The following is a 20069-nucleotide window of genomic DNA, read 5'->3' on the forward strand; positions in this document are numbered from 1 at the left end:
ATAGCAAATACAAACACTATGACAACATGAAAAAATACGATTTCAAGAAATCCTAGGAGTCACGAAGTCAATTTGATTATTGTGTAAGAGTGTGGAGAAAGAAAAGAAGTGGTGTTGTGAAGTTGTGGCTCAGGGGACTACCAATGGCAGTGGTACCAATGTGGTCGATGTGCCACCCGTCGAAATTTAAACTTGACAATAAATAGAAATCAAAATGCTGGTAAATTCAAAAAATTCCAATGCTAATGTATTCCGCAGTGTTCTGACAATGGAACATCTTTAAAGTCCATCATTATTAAAATGTTCTTAGCAGAAAGAAGGCAGTAAATTAATTTTCACGGGTTGGCAACAATCTTCTCGGCGTCTGCGCCCTTGCGAAAATCGCGAAGCTGAAAGCACCAGCAGTCGCGCATTAAAACTGCCTCCCCATTGTTGCTGACGTTGAATTGTTTGGCTTGTTTCAAAAGGCTATGGTTCTCTTTAGTCATGTTTTCTTCAATTCTGTGTAATAGTTCTCACTCACAACGTATAAACACCACGACGGTTGGTTTGACAAACTTCATAAACTCGGGAGGGAAGGTTTCGAAACGCGGGTGAGTCTTGTTCGAGGAACATGAGCACTGCAAGTCGCGAGGTGGAGCGAAGTGGTCCTAGTGCTAACTGAATCACAACAACAAAAAAATTGTTTTATTGACAGAAAAAAAAGTAATATTTGATAAACTTTATGTCAGAAAAAAAGAACTTTTGTTTTGCTATTTTTTTGTGAATATTTTTTTAGAAAGTTATTACATAAAAATTGAAAATTTGTTTTATATGAATTTTCATAAGCAGGAATCAAAGAAAAAACAAAAAAGAGAGCAAAATTAATACAGATTTCAAATGCTACAGTTGGTTAAACTGTTAAACAGGTTGCAAACCTACTGCGCATGTCCAAAAACACTCCGATCAAGAAGTATTATTGGATAGTTCTACCCGAAAAACTGCGTTCGAACCGACACCAATTCTATTGTTGCATCTTGTCTACCTGCAGTCAAAGAAATTTTTCATTTCGAACGTGCCATTTCAGCTTTTGGTGTAAGCTGTACAGACCCGAAATGAAGCTCGGCTATTGGTCCGCCCCGGCTCGGCTCCCCCCACTCCCTTTGACGAGTCGAGTTTTGCCATGGAAACGGCGATTTTGACAGCAAATTTCTCAAAATTGGCCGTTAACTTTTTAACCAGATTTCAGCATAAGAATCAGCGTTCAAAGTTCTACAAGTCTGCAAAATCTCATTAAAATCGTATAGAAAATTTCCGAAATGCATAAAGGGCCACACAAATTGAATCTCGGGCCGGCTGAATCCTGGGTATACTATAAGGCTACTTCGTGCCTAAAAATATTAAACCTATCTGTTGAATTACATTACAAACTGCTAACATTCAATTAAAAAGTCTTTTAAAACAGGAACACAAAACAACTTCACGTTACCATTCAAATTAGCAGCATTGTTAAAAAGAAGGATTGACTGTCAAGTGTTAATTAATTCTTGAACTGAGGTGCCAGTATTAAAAAGTGCCTCCCATTTTTCTGCCAACAAAACAAGAAAATAAATTGACAGAACAGTGATGTGGCTTTCCTATTGAAAGCTGCAACAGGAAATTATTACAAAGAACTCACAGTTTATGCCTGCTGGAGCAGCACTGTCATCATCACGGTCACAACCTCTTGCATCTTGATCCGTTGCTTGGCGTAGCCACTGTGAAGTCCAACACCTATTAGTTCTCCCACTGCTTGGTGCAAGCAAACATTTAAGCCCATGTATTAGCTAAAGAGCAAACAAATGCTGACAAACATAAATATAAACTTATGACAAGCCCAAAGACCAGCCAGAAGCAATACAATTCAAATTCAAATCAAAACAAAGAACGAGAACTACATATATTTCTTGCCTTGCAGTATGAGCAGAAGAGCGGATGATGTTACGATTGAAGAGTGAAGCGGATCCATTGGAGCTTTGCTGTAATGTGGCTCGACTGTTCCATGTATTTCCTGAGAACAAGACAATAGAACTGCGACTAATATACAATCATCACGAATTGGGAAAAGTAAAAACCAGTCATAGACTTGACTGTGGCAGGACTTACAGAGTTCCTGAAGAGGATTGTTTCCACAAACATTACAGGTGTTTGATGAATGAGCTAATCATTAGCATTACCTTCAACCTTTCCACCTTAAGGAAGATAAAACTTTGTGATTGGTAACCCGATCTCTGAATTAATTGAACGGCCACTTGTGAGTAGGTTGTGACAACTTCGTCATGGTCAGCAGACAAGACAGGAGGGTTATGTGTGGTACCTGAAACAAAAACAAACAGCAAATACATCTTGAAAAATCGCACAGAGAAACAAGGAAAATATTCTACATAAAATTGTAACCTGACACTGCAGTGATACATGGTCAGCACAAGTATAATCTTTTGAAGACAAAAACAATTGGGCACTGCCAGTTGCCTGAACTCAATTGTCAACTGAAATTTAGACTCTTGTTTTCCAGACGAAATCCTTTTCTAAGCACTGAAGTGAAAGGGCTTCATCGTATCGATGCTCTCATGCATTGCACGTACTGTAAACAATGAACTTGTCTGCAAGTTTCTTTGTAGGTGGAACGGGCCAGCTTGCGACGAGGTTTATGCGTCAGACTTGGGCACAATCGTAAGAAAGGCATCGGCCCACCGGCTTGGATAGAAAATACTGTAGACAAGGAGAAATTCTTCGCAGAAGGGAAAAATAATTCAGCAGTTTTCCACACCTGGGAGCGACGCGTCTGCTGTTTGTTTACACACACGAGGAACCGCACCGCACCCTCCCCTCATCTCCCCTCATCTCCCCTCCCCCTCCCCTCTTCTACTTTCACTTTCATTTGTCTCGGCCGTCATTTGTCAACTTGTTGCATTTCTCATATTCATTCTCATGTTGAATTTTTCATATACGGTGGTCGGTGTGCGTGTGTTTGTTTTGGTGTCGGTTGTCGTCTCAAATTTAATGTTTTCACCCCAAGTGTTGCTAAATTGTGAGGGGATATTGGACTGTTTCACTCCCCATGGATTACCTTTGGCCCTATCATGCCTTTCCACGCCCGCGGGACGTTTGTTTTGGTGTTGCCACAAAGAACTTGATGGAAAGTTGTGAAGTTTCCCAGTGGCCTACTGTTCCCCATGGCCATCAACACAAACTTCGAAGTGCAGTGTATTTCGTTGTCTCCTGGACGTGACAAGAGACAAACGTGCAAGAATAGGTTAAAGATTTAGTTCTCACACTTGACCAAGCCACTGAGTGCTTTTAAGTTCTATTTTTATTAAGCAGAGCTCTTACAATCAAAGCAGTGCAGAGTGAGGGCATCTTGTGGAGACATCATGCAGAAAGCAAAGCAGAACATGCTCAGCTAAGGCAGGATGCACTCTTCCAGAGTGCAGCAGCAAGCTCTTCATCAGCGACATAGCAGGTCAGTTGGCTTCAAGCAGTGCGCAGTCAGCGGTAGGGAAACAATACCACTCGGGCCAAAGCAACTGGGCATGGACAGTGGAGTACCTGGAACATGTTTCAGCAGATTTCAGATTCTTTTTTAAAGGAATTTTTTTTTGTTTTGAGTGAACTAAAATTTTTTTTCATGTAATTTTTGATCTGCTCAATTCTGTCGTTAGTGAACGAGTTTGTCATTTTAAAACAGGGATCTCGTTTTTAAACGAGCTTTTTTATTGATGATGAAGTCGTTAATCATTTATTGTTTCCAAACAAATTTGTCGTTCACAAACAACTTTTTGGTTACGATTTGTTGTTTTTAAACAAATCATGTCGTTTATAAACAACTCGTGTTAGAAAAAAAATTAGCGACAAATTTGTCGTTAAATTACGACAAAATTTCTAACAGTGTATGCCTTCACCATTGGCTTCCTGGGAAAACCACGTTCTGTTTTTACCGTGCAAAAGGAGACCACCACGGCACGCGGTCTAGACCACACCACTGCTTGCAGTGCTAACGTTTTGCACTCGTAGGAGACTGTGTACAAGAGTACACTGAACCTCAACGAAGGGCAGGCATGCCGTCTGCACGAAATGGACGTCCTGTCGTCCAAACACATCGCCCCCATCATCCACCGCCACTGTCCCTTCAAGGAGACAATTTACGCCGGGTGAGTATGGCGTCGAACTACTGTCGGTCCAAATATTTCGACGCGTCCTAATAAAATAATCCTAACTGCCAGGGTAGATCCAAGACAATCCTAACTTTTCGTCTCAATTCAGTACCATCCTAACTGCGCATAACGTGAAAAGCGGTGTTTTCTCAAAGTCCGTGACGGCAACATACTTCATGAAATTACTCGCCGGAGGGCTTGTTACAAAGTTTCATCCTTATATAAATACGTGGAAAATGTATTTCAGATATATCGCGATTCTCTGATTTGCAGTGAAGATACTTCGTGAACACTTCTACCTCTGTAGTTAGGATAGTTTTTAATCTGCACTGACAGTTAGGATTGTCTTGGGTCAGCTCTGGTAGTAAGGATTGTCTTGGATCTGCTTTGACAGTTAGGATTATTCTATTAGGACACGTCGAAAATTTCACCTCCTGACGGGCAACTTATCAAACGTCTTGGCTGAGCGATGGGAGGATGACACTTCGCTCTGGGGCACCGCGCGGCTTCGCGATAGACCATTCTAGTCGTGGCTGAGTGAAGAACAAGAAGAATCACAAAATACTCCATTTAAGTCTCCAAGAAATTTTGAGAAATCCTGTTTAACAAGTTCACTGGAACAGTTAGGAAATTTTAAACGTCTTTTTTGAGTGTAGCGCGAAAAGTTCGTCTAAGCGACCACGGTAAGATCACGATTGGATGACCTCGCATGGCGAGGTTACATCCTTTGATAATAGTAAAGGAAGTCTCTGAGTCGTCGGACTCCATGGTGTATTCACACTATAAATTGCCTACATATAGAGCAATGTATGAAATTTATATATTTGCCACATATTTTTTATATCGGAAAAGTATCTTGCTAAATTATCTTTTCCACATATGTCGTCAATACATGTTGGGCCATATATTTTGTCCACATAGTGCCCATATATTTTCCATTTTGCAAGGGTTCTCCATTTCTCCCCGCAAACTTTTTGTTTCGCGTCAAATTTTGTACCAGACGTCAGTTCTTTGTGCTGCACTGCAAAAACAATTATTGGTTTCCCCGGGAAGTCCCTAGGATATCGCCTGTCTTTACTAGAGGCGACCTAGGAAAACCAGGTACCGTTTTTGCCGTGTGATCAACTCAAGGTACCAATAGAGTACTCCAGAGAAGCTCTTGCCCGGAAGAAGAAGAACAAAAACGGAAGTAAGAAATTGCAGTTTCTATGAGAAATGTACGCTGCGCATGAGGGTCTGCAGCGTATATTTCTCATAGAAACTGCAATTTCTTACTTCCGTTTTTGTTCTTCTTCTTCCGGGCAAGATCTTCTTTGGAGTACTCTATTAGTACTAGCCTTTGCACAAAAGTAGGACGACGTGCTGTCATTCTTTTGAAATTCGTACAAGTTCATGAATCAGTGATGAACCTAAAGCGCAAGTCTTTGCCTGACTCAGGCATAGTGTCACGCTTGAAATGAAAAGAGATAATTAGTAGGGTGGGTCGAAAATCCCAGAATTAAACGGCGTATGGTTTTCTTTGCAGTTGACCATATTAGAAAAGAGATCCCACAATGCTGGGGTCTGGTGACGTCACCTTCCATCTCTTTCGAGGCTCCAAACTTGGGTCTAATTGTGAAAAATGGCACTTTCGGCCCTACAGGGACCAAACCATGGATCGCCCAGGATGCGGCTATCTCGCGATAGGTGCGGAATATGTTCCTTTATATCCCTGCAAAGTCTGGGCGATGTGGCTCGACATCTTGGTTAAGCCCGGGCACTTGTTTTAAGGGGGCAGTAGCGTCATTTGCACGTGTTTTGACGATTTTCGAACCTCCTGTTTAGACGTTAATATAAAGATAAGTATGAATGCCAGAGACAAACGGCAGGCACCATTTGAAAGATAAAAGTTTTTACAACATTTTCAAAAAAAAATATTTTGTTTTAGCATTGAATTAGGATGTTTTGTGTTCTATGCAAAAATGGTCTGCAAAATTACATGGTGTCACTGCGCGCACGATTGCAGCCAAAGTTTTTAACTTTTTACCAATCGGTAAAATGCATCTGAAAAAGCATGAAATTGCCCATAAAATGACCCTTGGGTTTCAATATTGGGCAAGAAAAACTATTGAAACGCTCATCTTCAACTTAAGATGGAAACGAACCACATTTTTTCTGGCCCAATAATAAAACCCAAGGGTCATTTTATGGGCAATTTCATGCTTTTTCAGATGCATTTTACCGATTGGTAAAAAGTTAAAAACTTTGGCTGCAATCGTGCGCGCAGTGACACCATGTAATTTTGCAGACCATTTTTGCATAGAACACAAAACATCCTAATTCAATGCTAAAACAAAATATTTTTTTTTGAAAATGTTGTAAAAACTTTTATCTTTCAAATGGTGCCTGCCGTTTGCCTCTGGCATTCATACTTATCTTTATATTAACGTCTAAACAGGAGGTTCAAAAATCGTCAAAACACGTGCAAAAGACGCTACTGCCCCCTTAACGCTAAAACAAAGTTGCAAAACACTAAAAATTGGATTTAAGGGTCTATTGCTTGCTCAAAGGTCCCATGTACTTATATGAATGGAAAGAGCTCAAAAAATGCAATTCTTTGGTATATATAACTTTGTGATCGGACGAAAATTGTTGCCAGGGCGTAACTTTACACATTTCAGCAAAAGCTCAAAAACACTAAAAAGTGATCTTTACGAGAATATGTATGCAAGTAGACACTTACGAACGCATGCTTGGCCAAGTACACACTTACAAATGCATGCTTGCAAGTGCACACTTACAAACGCATGCTTGACGCATGGAGTTACACGGCGTCAAGCATGCGTTTGTAAGGTGTACTTGCAAGCATGCATTTGTAAGTGTGTACTTGGCCAAGCATGCGTTTGCAAGTGTGTACTTGCAAGCATGCATTTGTAAGTGTGTACTTAGTAGACAGTTAGGTTTGTAGTGTATGACAAACCTCTGAATGACTAATTAATCTTCATGTGCGCAGCAACTTGTTGCAACGCGAGCGTGGCATCTTGCAGCGCGCCTCCCGGAAGTGGGCACAGCCCCGAGCCCAGTGCTCTGGCGGCGGTGCGCACGGCGAGGGCGAGCCAATCGGACTGGATCCCGTGAAGCCCGTGGTGGGCGTCATAGTTTTCGGAATAATTGTTGCCCCGGTCATCGCCTGCATCGAGGTTGTTACTGGACGGCGCAAATAAAGGAGCTTAATGCTTACCCTGAAAACTGGAGTGTTCGAAGCATCACTGCTATTTCATCCCCACCCTATAGTGGGGAGTTTTCCTGCCTCCACAGGCGCTCCGTTTTCAATGCCCCCGATCACATCTGAGAGTTACGAAGCTAAGCGCCCAAGGCCGCCGGGGTGGCAAAAGTTGGCGTCGCAGGCCGTCGTGATGCCATCTGTGAGGGCATGTTTGGCAGTCAGGACGAAGCGCCACTGGAATGCATCTGACCTCTTTCCCTGCGATCTCTTTCTACGCCACAGACGTGTCTGCCTGTCCCCAGTCATAGGTTGTAACCTCATTTAAGAACATAGTAAACACTCCCTTGAGGGGGTGGGGGTGACAGCAGCAGGATGGTGGGTTGGTTCGAATTGGATTCCGGTTGTGCCGTTGGAAAGGGGAGAAACATTTGATTTTATGCACCCAAACTTTGGACATTGTGATAGACGCTGTCTGTGGGAAAAGCAGGGTTTCCGACAAAGGTTGTCCTAATCAAACCAAACTTTGGTTTTGGATTCTCCTCAACCCAAAGACATGTGAAAAAATTTGAAAAGTTTTCGACAAGTTTTGTCAAAATATTTTTTTTTTATTTTACTCAAAAGCCACGTCAATTGATTTTGAAAAAAAAAAAAATTTCAAAGATCAACTTACAAGGAAGGTTTTGAGTTGTGTCCCATGTCTTGGTCTTGCTTAGTTATGAACCATTACGTTGAGTGTTTTTCTCATTTTTACCCAAAAAATTCGAAAAATGCTCCTTTGCTCTTACGAAAAAGTAACAACCATTAAATTTCCGTTATGTTTCGGTAAGTTATCCCGCCCTGCTCCTCCACTACCAATACCGCACACAATGGGGGTTGTGAAACCAATGGGAGTCATACTTCGTTAGGATTTGGGTTGCTGAAAGTAGATTTAAAGATAGGGTTCATATGGCGTCATATGAGCCGTCATATATTTGTCATATGTTACCATTTTATCACACCAAAACTGTGATTATGTGGGCCCACACTGTTAAAAATCCACTGTAATATTACAACACAATCACCTGCAGTAATGCTGTTAAATAACAACAGTATTGTTTTGTGGCTGAACGGGAAACCCATCCAGAAACAACACTTTCGTTTCACAACAACTTCCTTGTTCACGATTACATTATTGTTACTTGACAAGGAAGTTGTTATAAAACAAAAGTGTTGTTTCTTGATGGGTTTCCCGTTCAGACACAAAACAATACTGTCGTTACTTAGCAGCATTACTGTTGGTGATTGTGTCGTAACATTACCAAACATTACAGTGGATTTTTATCAGTACACATTCCTTGAATAGCAGCGTTCGGGATGAAATCGCGACTCATGTCTAAAGTGAATGTGTTCCGTCACCGGTTCTTTCGATCCTGGCCTTGATGACGTCATCGGAGGCTTCTCTAAGGTCGTAGGCCAGTCCCAGGCGCGCACAAGTTTTGATGAAGGTTGCCATCGGATTGTACTGAAGTCCAAGCTCGGACGCCTTGTAATCCCATGGGAACGCGTGGTGGTAGTTGTGCCATCCTTCTCCAAGAGCCAAATGCGCGACAAGTAAACTTTGCACTGGGTAAATTGTCCTGTCACAGAAAGGCATTTTCACTTTAGAAAGGGCACTTGGCTTCAAAGTCGATTTCTTAAAGGGACAACATACTCTGCAAATCTAACGGCGTGACTTCGTGCCGCTCCATGGCCGTTAATTAAATGTCTCGCAGAAAAACGGCATGACTAAAACGTCATGCCAAAAATCGGCTTGACTCAGAATTCACGCCAAGTTTTGGCATGAATTTCCTGTCATGCCGGTTTTTGGCATGACTTCTCTCATTAAACGCATTCTTGCGCAGCGCACCATTCCACAATCCACATAGTAAATTCGCGCCCGACACTGTTAAAAGAAACTGTAGGAAAACAGCACATTTACCAACGAGTGATTTGCTTTTAAGCAGCACGTGTCATCGGAACTTAAAACAGCACAAATGCTGTTGGGAAACAGCAAGTTTCATCATTGGAGAAAACAACAAATATAGTCGATTTCCAATGCTGGAAAACAGAACATCTTGTTTGTAAAATTAATGATATATGCTGTTTTGGAACGGTATCCTGTCATTTAAAAACAACACCATTCAATTGAAGATTTGCCGGAGCATTTTGCAGCTCACGGCTCAAATCAAACTCCAACTATGTCAAAATAAATTCTGTTGTTTCTGAACAGCATTTGTGTTGTAAAGTTTTTTAGCAACACTTCCAATTTTTAAACAGCGGTGAACTGTCCAAGAACTGCACGAACTGTTACAAAAGAAATGTCTTGTTTGAGCCGTCAGGAAACTCCTATTTCCTTTTTGTGAATAACAGAGAGACCGCGTTGAAGAACAGTGCTGTTTGTAAACAGAAAAGAGCGTTTCTGAATGACTGCTAGTATTGGATAAGACTATTAGGACCCTCGACATTCTTTTTGTAAATGTATAACAACTTTTTTGTTTGAAAACAGAAAAGTGTTGTTTATGAACAGGTTGGTGCCATTTGGAAATGGTAATTCTGTTACACAACAACTTATTGTCAGAGATCAGATACAGAGAGCCATCATCCCTTTTTACAACACTGCTGTTGGATAACGACTCAGTCTCCAACAATATGCCGTTCTTCTACAACAAGTGTTGCTAAAAAACTTAACAGGATATATGCTGTTAATTAACAGCATCTTTTCTATCAGTGGATGACGGCGTGACGCACATATCATGCCGTTATACGGCGTGAAATTCCTGTCGCGCCAATTTTCAGCGTGTCTTTATGTCGCGCCACAAATTGGCCATGTGTCCGGACCATCCAATTTTCAGCGCACAGGCTCATTTTCAAGAATTTAACGTGTCTCAGCCCTGTAGATTGCTATAAGCTCTCCAGAAGGTAATAACCTCACGACAGTTCTGTGCCATTACTCCCATTCCAGGAGCGTGACATCACGGTCAAAGGAATATGAGTCACGTTCGTTTTAGCATTGTGTTACATTCCTTTCGATGTGAATCAGCCATAAATTAGCTTATTCACGTTCCAACGAATGTGACACAATGCTCAACGTGATGTCACGTTCCTGGAACACTCTAAATGTTGTTCAGTGAAGATTCTCCATATTACGGTGAAAATGTTCCATATTATGGTGGTGCAGCTGACTCCACAACATACCATTCAGAATTCACTGTAACTGATAGATATTTTGACGAATTTTGTTGGTATTATGGGGAAAATCTAAAATCTCCACCATAATATGTTGGTGCAGCCTTTCACCGTAAGACATTAACAGAGAATGAAAGTGATGTTGATTGACAAAAATGTCAAAATCATTCTGAGAACTTGGCGATTGAATGTGCCGATGACGTACTCTTCTCATTGAAGTATACGTACTTATCGTACGGCTTCGTGCCGAAATGGTGACTCCAACTGTTTATCATGGCAGTGCAGTTCCAGCACCACACAATGCGAAGAGTCACGGGAACGAGAAAACTGTTTAGCCACGTTTCATTCCAACCGTATACCGAAATGATGAGTGGCAGCGCCACTGCGAAAACCGCGATCAGCTTGTACTGGTGCCTAAAACAAAACACCAAAAAAACGCTGTAGTTAAGTTGGCTTAGCCATGGCGAAAAAAACTGCCACCGGTAAAACCAGACAAGAGTACATCGAAGTCAAGAAAATGCCCACTTCCTGGTGATGGGCACTTACGTGATTTCGGCGTGCTCCTCTGTGGTGCTACTGGCGGCATATCTCTTTTTGTCATAGTCCATATTGTGGGATTTGTCTTTTTTTTTAATTCTTTAATAATTTTTTTTTTGTAAATACCACATTTTTGTTTTAGACTTTAGAGCCCGCTAAAAGCGCCCTCAAAACGATCGGATTTTTCAAAAACAGCAACATATCTGGAAACAGTCTAAGTGGTGCCATGAACGTGCCATCTAACGTCTGTGATTTCGAAACAGGTGTGTTTTTGACCTCTCCTAACCAGTGGCGGATCCAGAGACGTCCCGAGGGGGGAAGTCAAAGTAGTACTTTTTTCCCATTTCCAGGGGCAAAGTGTTGTTGTTTTTTCTACCTTTCTTCAGGCGCGGCTATCTAGGGACCAAGGGAGGGGCAATTGTTCTCCCCCCCCCCTTCTGGATCCGCGTCTGTTCCTAACCGGAGGGGCGGCACGTCATTTTCACGTTCATTTTCCATGACACCACTGTGAAACCAAACGTGGACAACTCCACACTGTAGCAAAAAGCTACGGAAAATTCTGTAAACAGCTTGTGGTAATTCTCCGTAGCCCCCTTGTCAATGTTCTCCGTAGACTCTTACAGTATTCTCCGTAGGACTATACAGTATTTCAGGTCCTACGGAGAAGACTGTGCGGTTCTACGGAGAATACTGTACGGCCCTACGGAGAATACTGTAAAAGCCTACGGAGAATATTGATAAGAGGGCTACGGAGAATCCTGGCAAAAAAAATTAACAGAATTTTCCGTACTTCATTGCCACAGTGCACTTCGTGGTGTGGAGTAAGTCTCCACACTTCGAAGTTCAGAGTTTGCAGTCTCCACACTTCAAGTGGAAAGCTAACGGAGCCTGTATCTCTTCGCATGGTGGACACGTGGACAACTCCACGTTTGAAGTGTGGAGACTGCAAACTCTGCACTTCCAAGTGTGGAGACTGAACATTCCACTCCTCCGCAATTCAAACGTGGAGCTCTCCACATTGACGGCGGAACGGTTTCAAAGTCGTTCTGGTATGTTAAAAACTTCGCATAACAAAATGGGGCACTGTCTTTGAAGGTGAGGCGGAGATTTCAGTCCGGACCCGACCGGCTTCATGGCAGCCCCTCACAGAGCGTGTTCAAAGCAATTAGCCTAGGGGGTGGCAACGGCCCACAGAGATCGTGAAGGCATGCTCGCGCCTTCGTTGCAGGTGTTCCTCACTTGAAAAGACAAGGCCGTTGTTACCAATGCGCTCCGCGCTTTTTCTAAGCTGGAAATGTAGGGTGCATTAGGCTAGATGCCCTTCTCGATCTTCCTCTCACCCATTTAGACACAAGTCGAGCTATTCTCTTCTTCCGCTTCCCGGATCACTTCCACCTACCTCTTTTGAAACATAACGTAAGGGTCATTTTCGAGATCAGACAAATCGATCGTCTTCCATTTTGCGAAAACCTCCGGATGCCTTCGAAGACACATCCACCCCCAGTGAGAGAAGAAGAATCCCCGCGCTGCACTGTAAGGGTCGGCCATCGTGTCCGAGTGCTTGTGATGAACGCGGTGGTCTCTGGCCCATCTCCAGGCACATGGCTGCAACACAGGTATGATTTAGAACAAAACTCTGGTAAAACTCGTACAATGCAAATTCGGTGGCGAGGCCGCTTGCCGTTTAGAGTGCCAAAATTTGGCAACACTTGACCAGAAATCTCCATCAGCTTCCAAATATTTGGCATTCCAGCAGCTTGCAATGCTAAATATTGGCAAGCTGTGGAGTAATTCAGGTCTAGGCTGGCTAGTGTTTGGCAATCAAACCGGCTTGCCAATTTTGTGTCCCTTTGAAGTATGTGCTTGCTCACCCTCAAACCGTAACAAACTCTTTGAGGCTTCATAGGCTTACGAACAAAATACTTCTTTAGTTTCGAATCATTTCTTCGTTTAACAAACTAGATTGTTTGTACGTTACATATGCTTTTAATGCTTCGTTAGGTTTTGAGCGTGACTCCAAGTCAAGCATAAAGTTGCGCTGGGCCACTCTCTCATTCCAGTAACGTGACATCACGTTAAAACGAACGTGACAAAATACCACGTTCGTTTGAGCATTGGGTCACATTCGTTTGAATGTGATCAAGCTTATTTTTGGCCGATTCACATCCAAACGAATGTGACCCAATGCCCAAATGAACGTGACATTTTGTCACGTTCGATTCAACGTGATGTCACGTTCCTGGAATGAGAGTGCAGTTACGATTGTGATGGGGCAGGGATTCTTCCATGCATTTACTTGAGGGAACTTTGTGCTTGCACTTGAGTTCAAGCACACACGGATTGGATAACGCTTGAAAACGGAGGGTAGGCTATGCCGTTGAGCTCTTGAGCAGGAAAGTGAAGCATTGCTAATGGGCTGCATAGAGAGAAGGACAAAGGGAGAGAAAGATGAAATGGGCTGGGAGTTACCTGGACGGCCAACGAACCCATGGCCAGAAGGAAGATCTTCAAGGGCAGGGTTGCTTTGTATGCCCTGTGAGAGAAAAGCCTGTGGGCCCCAGCGTTCGAGCCCACGGTGGATAAGTAGTACAGAAGAACAGCTGCAACAGCAATTACTAATAAAACAACGCGACCGGATATAAAAATCCTAATTGTGCTCTGTGCCAAATGAGCTGAGCGTGAGCGATAGCGAATGGCCAGTTACTCAATTGCAGTTGAAAAAGATTCCTCTCCCTGTCCGTCCGTCTTCCACTACTCGCACGGTAAAAACGGTACCTGGTTTTCCCAGGAGAGACATTCCATGCCGGTTCGGCCAGGGCCTGAAGGTGACCATTGACGATTTCCGCTCCGCTTTGGCATTTTTTTGTACTCGTCGCTCGTCGAGATAGGGCGATTGCCAAATTTTTAGGTCCCTAAGTCCATTTTTGCGCCCAGGGTGGCAATTTTTAGATTTCTCTGAACTTTCTTTAGTGGTTTTGTTGAAATTGCGCTTCGAAGTCCCTTTCTTGGCTCTCCACGGCACAATTTCAACGCTAGCTCAATGATTTTGTGCTTAAAAGATGCGTATTGAATAGAGGAAGAGACTCCAGCGGTCAAATTCTACTTTTGAAGTCATCTTCGTGGTGATCCAAGCGATTTTGCAAATTAAAAACATGTAAGAATGAGGTAATTTTTGCTAACTTTGGCGAGGGATCTTTCGATGACCGACATCGAAATTTGAACTTTTTCCGGCGGATTCTTGAAGGTCTCGAGGAGATCTTTCGAGTTCCGGTGCCAGAAAGTATGGGACCGGCCCTAGTTTAGCCGCTACACTGCTCCAAAGTTTCGAAAAATCCCAAATTTGCACTAAATGGTGCAAGGAGTGGACTTTCGCTTGCAGGCCCACGGCAATTGCCATGCGAGTCCCAGGCCATCTCGGCCCGACTAAAACCGAGGGGGTAAACACTCGCGTAATACCCTGTACACAAAAACTGTGTATTACGCGTAATACACGTAATTGTAATACCATTTTTGGGCTAAATATGCCAAATTTTGGCATTTTAGTGCCGTAATACACGTGTAATGCCCCCGTAATACAGCGTAATACCGCGTAATACCGAGTATTCTGTATACGATTTCGTGGAGTGTTTACCCCCGCGACTAAAACTGACCCCTGCAGTAACTTCTACTTGATCCCAAGCCCCAGCACTCCAAATCCAGTGGCAAGTTCCTCGCCACTGGAGTGGCGTCTTTTCGGAAGCACCAAAATTTGGCGTTCCCATCCCTGGTTTCCGGATTCCATGCCAAACTTTGGCGTTCCACAGAGAGCGCCAAAATTTGGCGTTCCATTCCCCAGAGCACCACAGACCAGAACGCCAAAATTTGGCGCTGCAAAAGAAATGCAATAATTTGGCTTAGAAAGCAATACCCGTTCACAGAAAAATAAATGTGCATACAATAGTTTTCAGTGCTTAGGATCCCCAGTTCAAATCACAGCAATTATACTATGAAAAGTAGAACTGGACCAGTAAAATACAAGACCTGCATCTGTATTTTCAGGTTACGTGTCAATGCCGCTGACCAACTATTGAATCACTTTGGTTTGGCCAGCGATTCCTGAGACACCTGGAAAATGGTACTCACATCAACACAAAAAGCTGGATATCACTTAGTCACTCTCTCTTGATAAAGGGTCGACACAGCAAGGGGTCTCAGTCCGTTCTCAAATCAAGAAGACTTGAGCCAGCCTCAAAGCCCTAGCCTGGCCCTGTTGCATCACGCCGCTCCCTCTTCAAAATCTTCCTCAGAACAACACTTGAATAGTTTTCAAATGGCCCGAGAGCACTCAGGCCTTCCGAAAGTACTGCGACACGATAAAACATGACAGACACACACTATCGTTGACCGTGGCGAGACGAAATGCACACAAAAGTAACAATTTGAATGTTTCGTTTGTCTTAGAGAAGTAGCCATGTTTACTGTTTTTGTTGTTTTGATTTTGATGATTGCTTATGCGCCCTACCTGTTCAGTGCGAATAAAACGTGGAGGGCGAATAACATGTTATTCGCACGCAATATGTTATTTACCCTCCACGTTATTCACCCTCCATGTTATTCGCACGCAATATGTTATTCACCCTTCACGCTTTTGCAGCCAGCTGTCGTTTCTAAATGAAGAAAATAGATACAGGGATTGAAAAGAAAATGACTGTCATTTTAAACATATCAGATAGGGAGGAAAAATGATATAGAAACGACAGGTGGCTGCAAAAGCGTAAGCTCTGACACACGCTTTTTCCGCATCCATGAGATCTGCGAAACCAGTAGGCCACTGACTTTTGAAATTAATAATGTTGAGGCCGTAATAGTAGCGAGAAAAAACCTATGTGGATCTCATAATCACCACTGATGCGGGGCTAGGACGACATGTAAGCTTAGGGCATAATTTTGTGAAAATTCACTGTATTCTTTCATCCCCTCCTTTTAACCCCCGAGCCGGTGAGTGACCCTGGGGCTTGGGATCAAGTAGAAGTTATTGCAGGGGTCAGTTTTAGTCGGGCCGAGATGGCCTGGGACTCGCATGGCAATTGCCGTGGGCCTGCAAGCGAAAGTCCACTCCTTGCACCATTTAGTGCAAATTTGGGATTTTTCGAAACTTTGGAGCAGTGTAGCGGCTAAACTAGGGCCGGTCCCATACTTTCTGGCACCGGAACTCGAAAGATCTCCTCGAGACCTTCAAGAATCCGCTGGAAAAAATTTAAATTTCGACGTCGGTCATCGAAAGATCCCTCGCCAAAGTTAGCAAAAATTACCTCATTTTTACATGTTTTTAATTTGCAAAATCGCTTGGGTCACCACGAAGATGACTTCAAAAGTAGAATTTGACCGCTGGAGTCTCTTCCTCTATTCAATACGCGTCTTTTAAGCACAAAATCATTGAGCTAGCGTTGAAATTGTGCCGTGGAGAGCCAAGAAAGGGACTTCGAAGCGCAATTTCAACAAAACCACTAAAGAAAGTTCAGAGAATTCTAAATATTGCCACCCTGGGCGCAAAAATGGACTTAGGGACCTAAAAATTTGGCAATCGCCCTATCTCGACGAGTACAAAAAAATGCCAAAGCGGCGCGGAAATCGTCAATGGTCACCTTCAGGCCCTGGCCGAACCGGCATGGAATGTCTCAGGAAGCAAGTGTGGGGCAAAAGGTGTCTCACTTGCAAGCAAGGCACAAACTCGGCTCACACTTGTAATTGTGAGACATTGTGGCGAGGGGGTAAACATTCGCGTGGCCATTTTAGGGTCAAATATGCACAGATGAATTTCTGCAAGGAAGGAACATCTCTTTGTAATACGAAGAAAACGGCGGCTTCGCAGCCTGCGAAGAAAATCGTTTGTAATACACTGAGATTCCAAACGCTATGAGTATAGCACGTATGGTGCAATGCACTGAGATATCGCACCATACGTGCAATGCGATTATATATTGCACCTTAGGTGCAATACGTCCCGAAAATGCCCTATGCTAATGCATGGGAATGGGGAGGCATTGCACTTCATGTGCAATGCTTTTGCATTGCACCAATTGACGCTATACTCATAGCGTTTGGATTCTCAGTGTACGAACAATTTTCTTTGTGATATAAAGAAAAAAATCCTTCTCAGGCTGCGAAGAAATTCTTCGTAGGCTACGGAGAATTTTTTCTGTGTATTACAAAGATAATCGTTTGTATTACAAACGATTTCCTTCGCAGGCTGCGAACCCGCAGTTTTCTTTGTAATATAAAGAGCAGTTCTTTGTAGAGTTTTAAGGGGGCAGTAGCGTCTTTTGCACGTGTTTTGACGATTTTTGAACCTCCTGTTTAGACGTTAATATAAAGATAAGTATGAATGCCAGAGACAAACGGCAGGCACCATTTGAAAGATAAAAGTTTTTACAACATTTTCAAAAAAAAATATTTTGTTTTAGCATTGAATTAGGATGTTTTGTGTTATATGCAAAAATGGTCTGCAAAATTACATGGTTTCACTGCGCGCACGATTGCAGCCAAAGTTTTTAACTTTTTACCAATCGGTAAAATGCATCTGAAAAAGCATGAAATTGCCCATAAAATGACCCTTGGGTTTCAATATTGGGCAAGAAAAACTATTGAAACGCTCATCTTCAACTTAAGATGGAAACGAACCACATTTTTTCTGGCCCAATATTAAAACCCAAGGGTCATTTTATGGGCAATTTCATGCTTTTTCAGATGCATTTTACCGATTGGTAAAAAGTTAAAAACTTTGGCTGCAATCGTGCGCGCAGTGACACCATGTAATTTTGCAGACCATTTTTGCATAGAACACAAAACATCCTAATTCAATGCTAAAACAAAATATTTTTTTTTGAAAATGTTGTAAAAACTTTTATCTTTCAAATGGTGCCTGCCGTTTGTCTCTGGCATTCATACTTATCTTTATATTAACGTCTAAACAGGAGGTTCGAAAATCGTCAAAACACGTGCAAATGACGCTACTGCCCCCTTAAGTGCGAGCCAAATTTTGGCATTTTAAGGCCGTAATTCACTTGTAATATCCCCATAATACCGAGTAGTCTGCACTTGAAGTGTTCACCCCAACGCATTGTGGTTCACGCCAAATTGTGAGAGACTGTCCAGAGACTATCGCCCCCTTGGATAGACACTTTCAGTCATCGCCGTCACTGTTAAAAAAAAAGTCTGAAAATTCAGACTTAATTGGTCAGAAGTTATTAACAGACTTGAGAGGTCTGAAAATTGAGACCGTTTAGATGGTCTGAAAATTCAGAACTGGAGAGTCTTACATTTAAGAGTCTGGTGGTCTGAAAATTCAGTCCTGTATGGAAATTGTTAACTGAAAGGTTCGTGACATGATAAATATGACATAGGCAGAATCTCAGGTGTGTGTGAACCTCCAGAGAGGACAACATAGAGTAAAAATTGTGTTGAGGGAGAAGATCCTCTGGACTTTTCCCTGCCTCTCGAGAGGCCGGCCTGTGGCACCCAAGGAAATGGCGACACGGAGCCACCCGCGAGAGGTAAATTAAAATGTGGATTGTTCAACTCCCACCCATATTACGGAGATAAATCTTGCAGCAGAAAATGGTTCTCATATGGCCGATGAAGTCTTGTCAATTTGGAACTTTTCAACTAATATATTTTCACATTAGAAGCCTTTAAAACAGAAGTAGGTATGTTCCACAACATGCGCGCCATCTAGCGGGCAAACGAAATCTTGGGTTGGTCTGAATTTTCAGACTTAATCATCTCAATTTTCAGACTGCGCTGGTCTGAATTCAAGTTCTGAGACGATCAGGTCGCAATTTTCATACCGGAAGGCTAAATTTTCAGACAAGCAGTCTGAAACAAGTCTGAAAAATAGATTCAGACCACCAAGTCTGACAAAAGTGGTCTGAATTTTCAGATTTTTTCTAACAGTGGTGTGAAGAAACAAAGTGATCAAAAATTCTGGAACCAGCAGCGCGCCATCAAGCGGCGGTTACTGTAAGCTGTCTAAAGCTGAACCCTAATAGGTCACAGGCGTAGGCCTGGACTTAAGTTCACAACAGTCGACGCTGGGTGACGCGCAACTGGTTCCTGGTTTTTGATTGCTTTTGTTCTCCACACGGCGACAAGTGAAAGGGTCTATTAGCAGCGCAGTTAGTAAATACGACGGCGAAATCGCGTATTGCGGGCCAAAAGAGCCCACACGGTAAAAACGGTACCTGGTTTTCCCAGGAAGCCTATGGTAGAGACATAGGCGATTTCCAGGGAGTTCCTGGGAAAACCAGGAACCACCTTTACCGCGCAGGTTAACACCCGACGTTGGACACCAACCAATACTACAACAGATACTCACTAAATATCCACGTCTGCCATTTAACCTGAAACAGGACGAAGCGGGGCAAAGCGTAGATTGCTGTGCCATGAGACAGTACAGCCACAAGAACAGTCATCCACGCTATGTCCGTCTCAAACCAAGGATTGTTTTTAGTTTTCAGGACTGCGTTATCCTGCCGCTGAACGTCTGCACACATTTTGAACGCGTGAACGCGTCCTGCCCAAGATTTCTCTCAATCTATGGAATTGAAGCGCACGGGGGGACGCGGTAGGGCTGTTCCGGTGCACTGGTTGACTGAGGCTTCAGTCACTGGCGGTGTGCGATAGGCGGGATGGGTCACGGATCCTACCTCATTTAAGGTAGGGATGAAAACATCAACTGTGGAACCGCGAAACTGATTCAAAGTAGGTGCCCCCATGCGTAATGACCTACGCCCAATGCAGTTCGGGTCCTGCAGTTGACGCAAGCAAACTTCATTATGTAAGCTACACTTGGCGAAGCGTCAGTTGTTTACATAGTGTCAGGGTGGAGTGGGAGTAGAACTCCACTCCAAGCTGAACGGTCGGGGGACAGATTAAGCTTCGGGCAAACATCCCGATACGTTGACCGCATTGTG

The 20069-nt window shown here is 43.1% G+C and overlaps 3 protein-coding genes across 4 annotated transcripts in view; 1 reads left to right on the forward strand and 2 right to left on the reverse strand.

Moving 5' to 3' along the window:
• LOC117644073 overlaps positions 1 to 7394 on the forward strand; it is a 45353-nt gene extending 37959 nt beyond the window's left edge. Inside the window, exons 13-14 of the mRNA XM_034383258.1 lie at positions 4033 to 4169; positions 7165 to 7394. Of these exons, the coding sequence (XP_034239149.1) occupies positions 4033 to 4169; positions 7165 to 7375 (348 nt within the window). The 3' untranslated portion in view covers positions 7376 to 7394. The remainder of the gene's footprint in view (positions 1 to 4032; positions 4170 to 7164) is intronic.
• LOC117643714 lies at positions 1274 to 5766 on the reverse strand. 2 transcript variants are annotated; one of them, XM_034382775.1, is made up of 5 exons: positions 3352 to 5766; positions 2196 to 2335; positions 1930 to 2029; positions 1658 to 1767; positions 1274 to 1567 (listed from the first exon to the last, which is right to left on the reverse strand). In XM_034382775.1, exons 1-4 carry the CDS (start codon positions 3413 to 3415, stop codon positions 1661 to 1663), a joined length of 411 nt encoding a protein of 136 aa, XP_034238666.1. In that variant the 5' UTR covers positions 3416 to 5766; the 3' UTR covers positions 1274 to 1567; positions 1658 to 1660. The 2 variants fall into 2 exon arrangements, with proteins under 2 accessions (XP_034238666.1, XP_034238665.1); XM_034382774.1 differs by lacking the exon at positions 3352 to 5766 and having other exon boundaries at positions 2196 to 2854.
• Positions 7395 to 8300: 906 nt separating the features above from the next.
• On the reverse strand, positions 8301 to 19817 carry LOC117643712 (acyl-CoA Delta(11) desaturase-like). The gene is made up of 5 exons (XM_034382765.1): positions 19472 to 19817; positions 13588 to 13718; positions 12518 to 12723; positions 10810 to 10995; positions 8301 to 8993 (listed from the first exon to the last, which is right to left on the reverse strand). The coding sequence occupies exons 1-5, from the start codon at positions 19647 to 19649 to the stop codon at positions 8750 to 8752; spliced, it is 945 nt and encodes a 314-aa protein (XP_034238656.1). The 5' UTR covers positions 19650 to 19817; the 3' UTR covers positions 8301 to 8749.
• Between the last annotated feature and the right edge of the window lie 252 nt (positions 19818 to 20069).

Source organism: Thrips palmi, unplaced genomic scaffold (genome assembly GCF_012932325.1).
Source record: "Thrips palmi isolate BJ-2018 unplaced genomic scaffold, TpBJ-2018v1 HiC_scaffold_17, whole genome shotgun sequence".
In the NCBI taxonomy this organism is placed as follows: domain Eukaryota; kingdom Metazoa; phylum Arthropoda; class Insecta; order Thysanoptera; family Thripidae; genus Thrips; species Thrips palmi.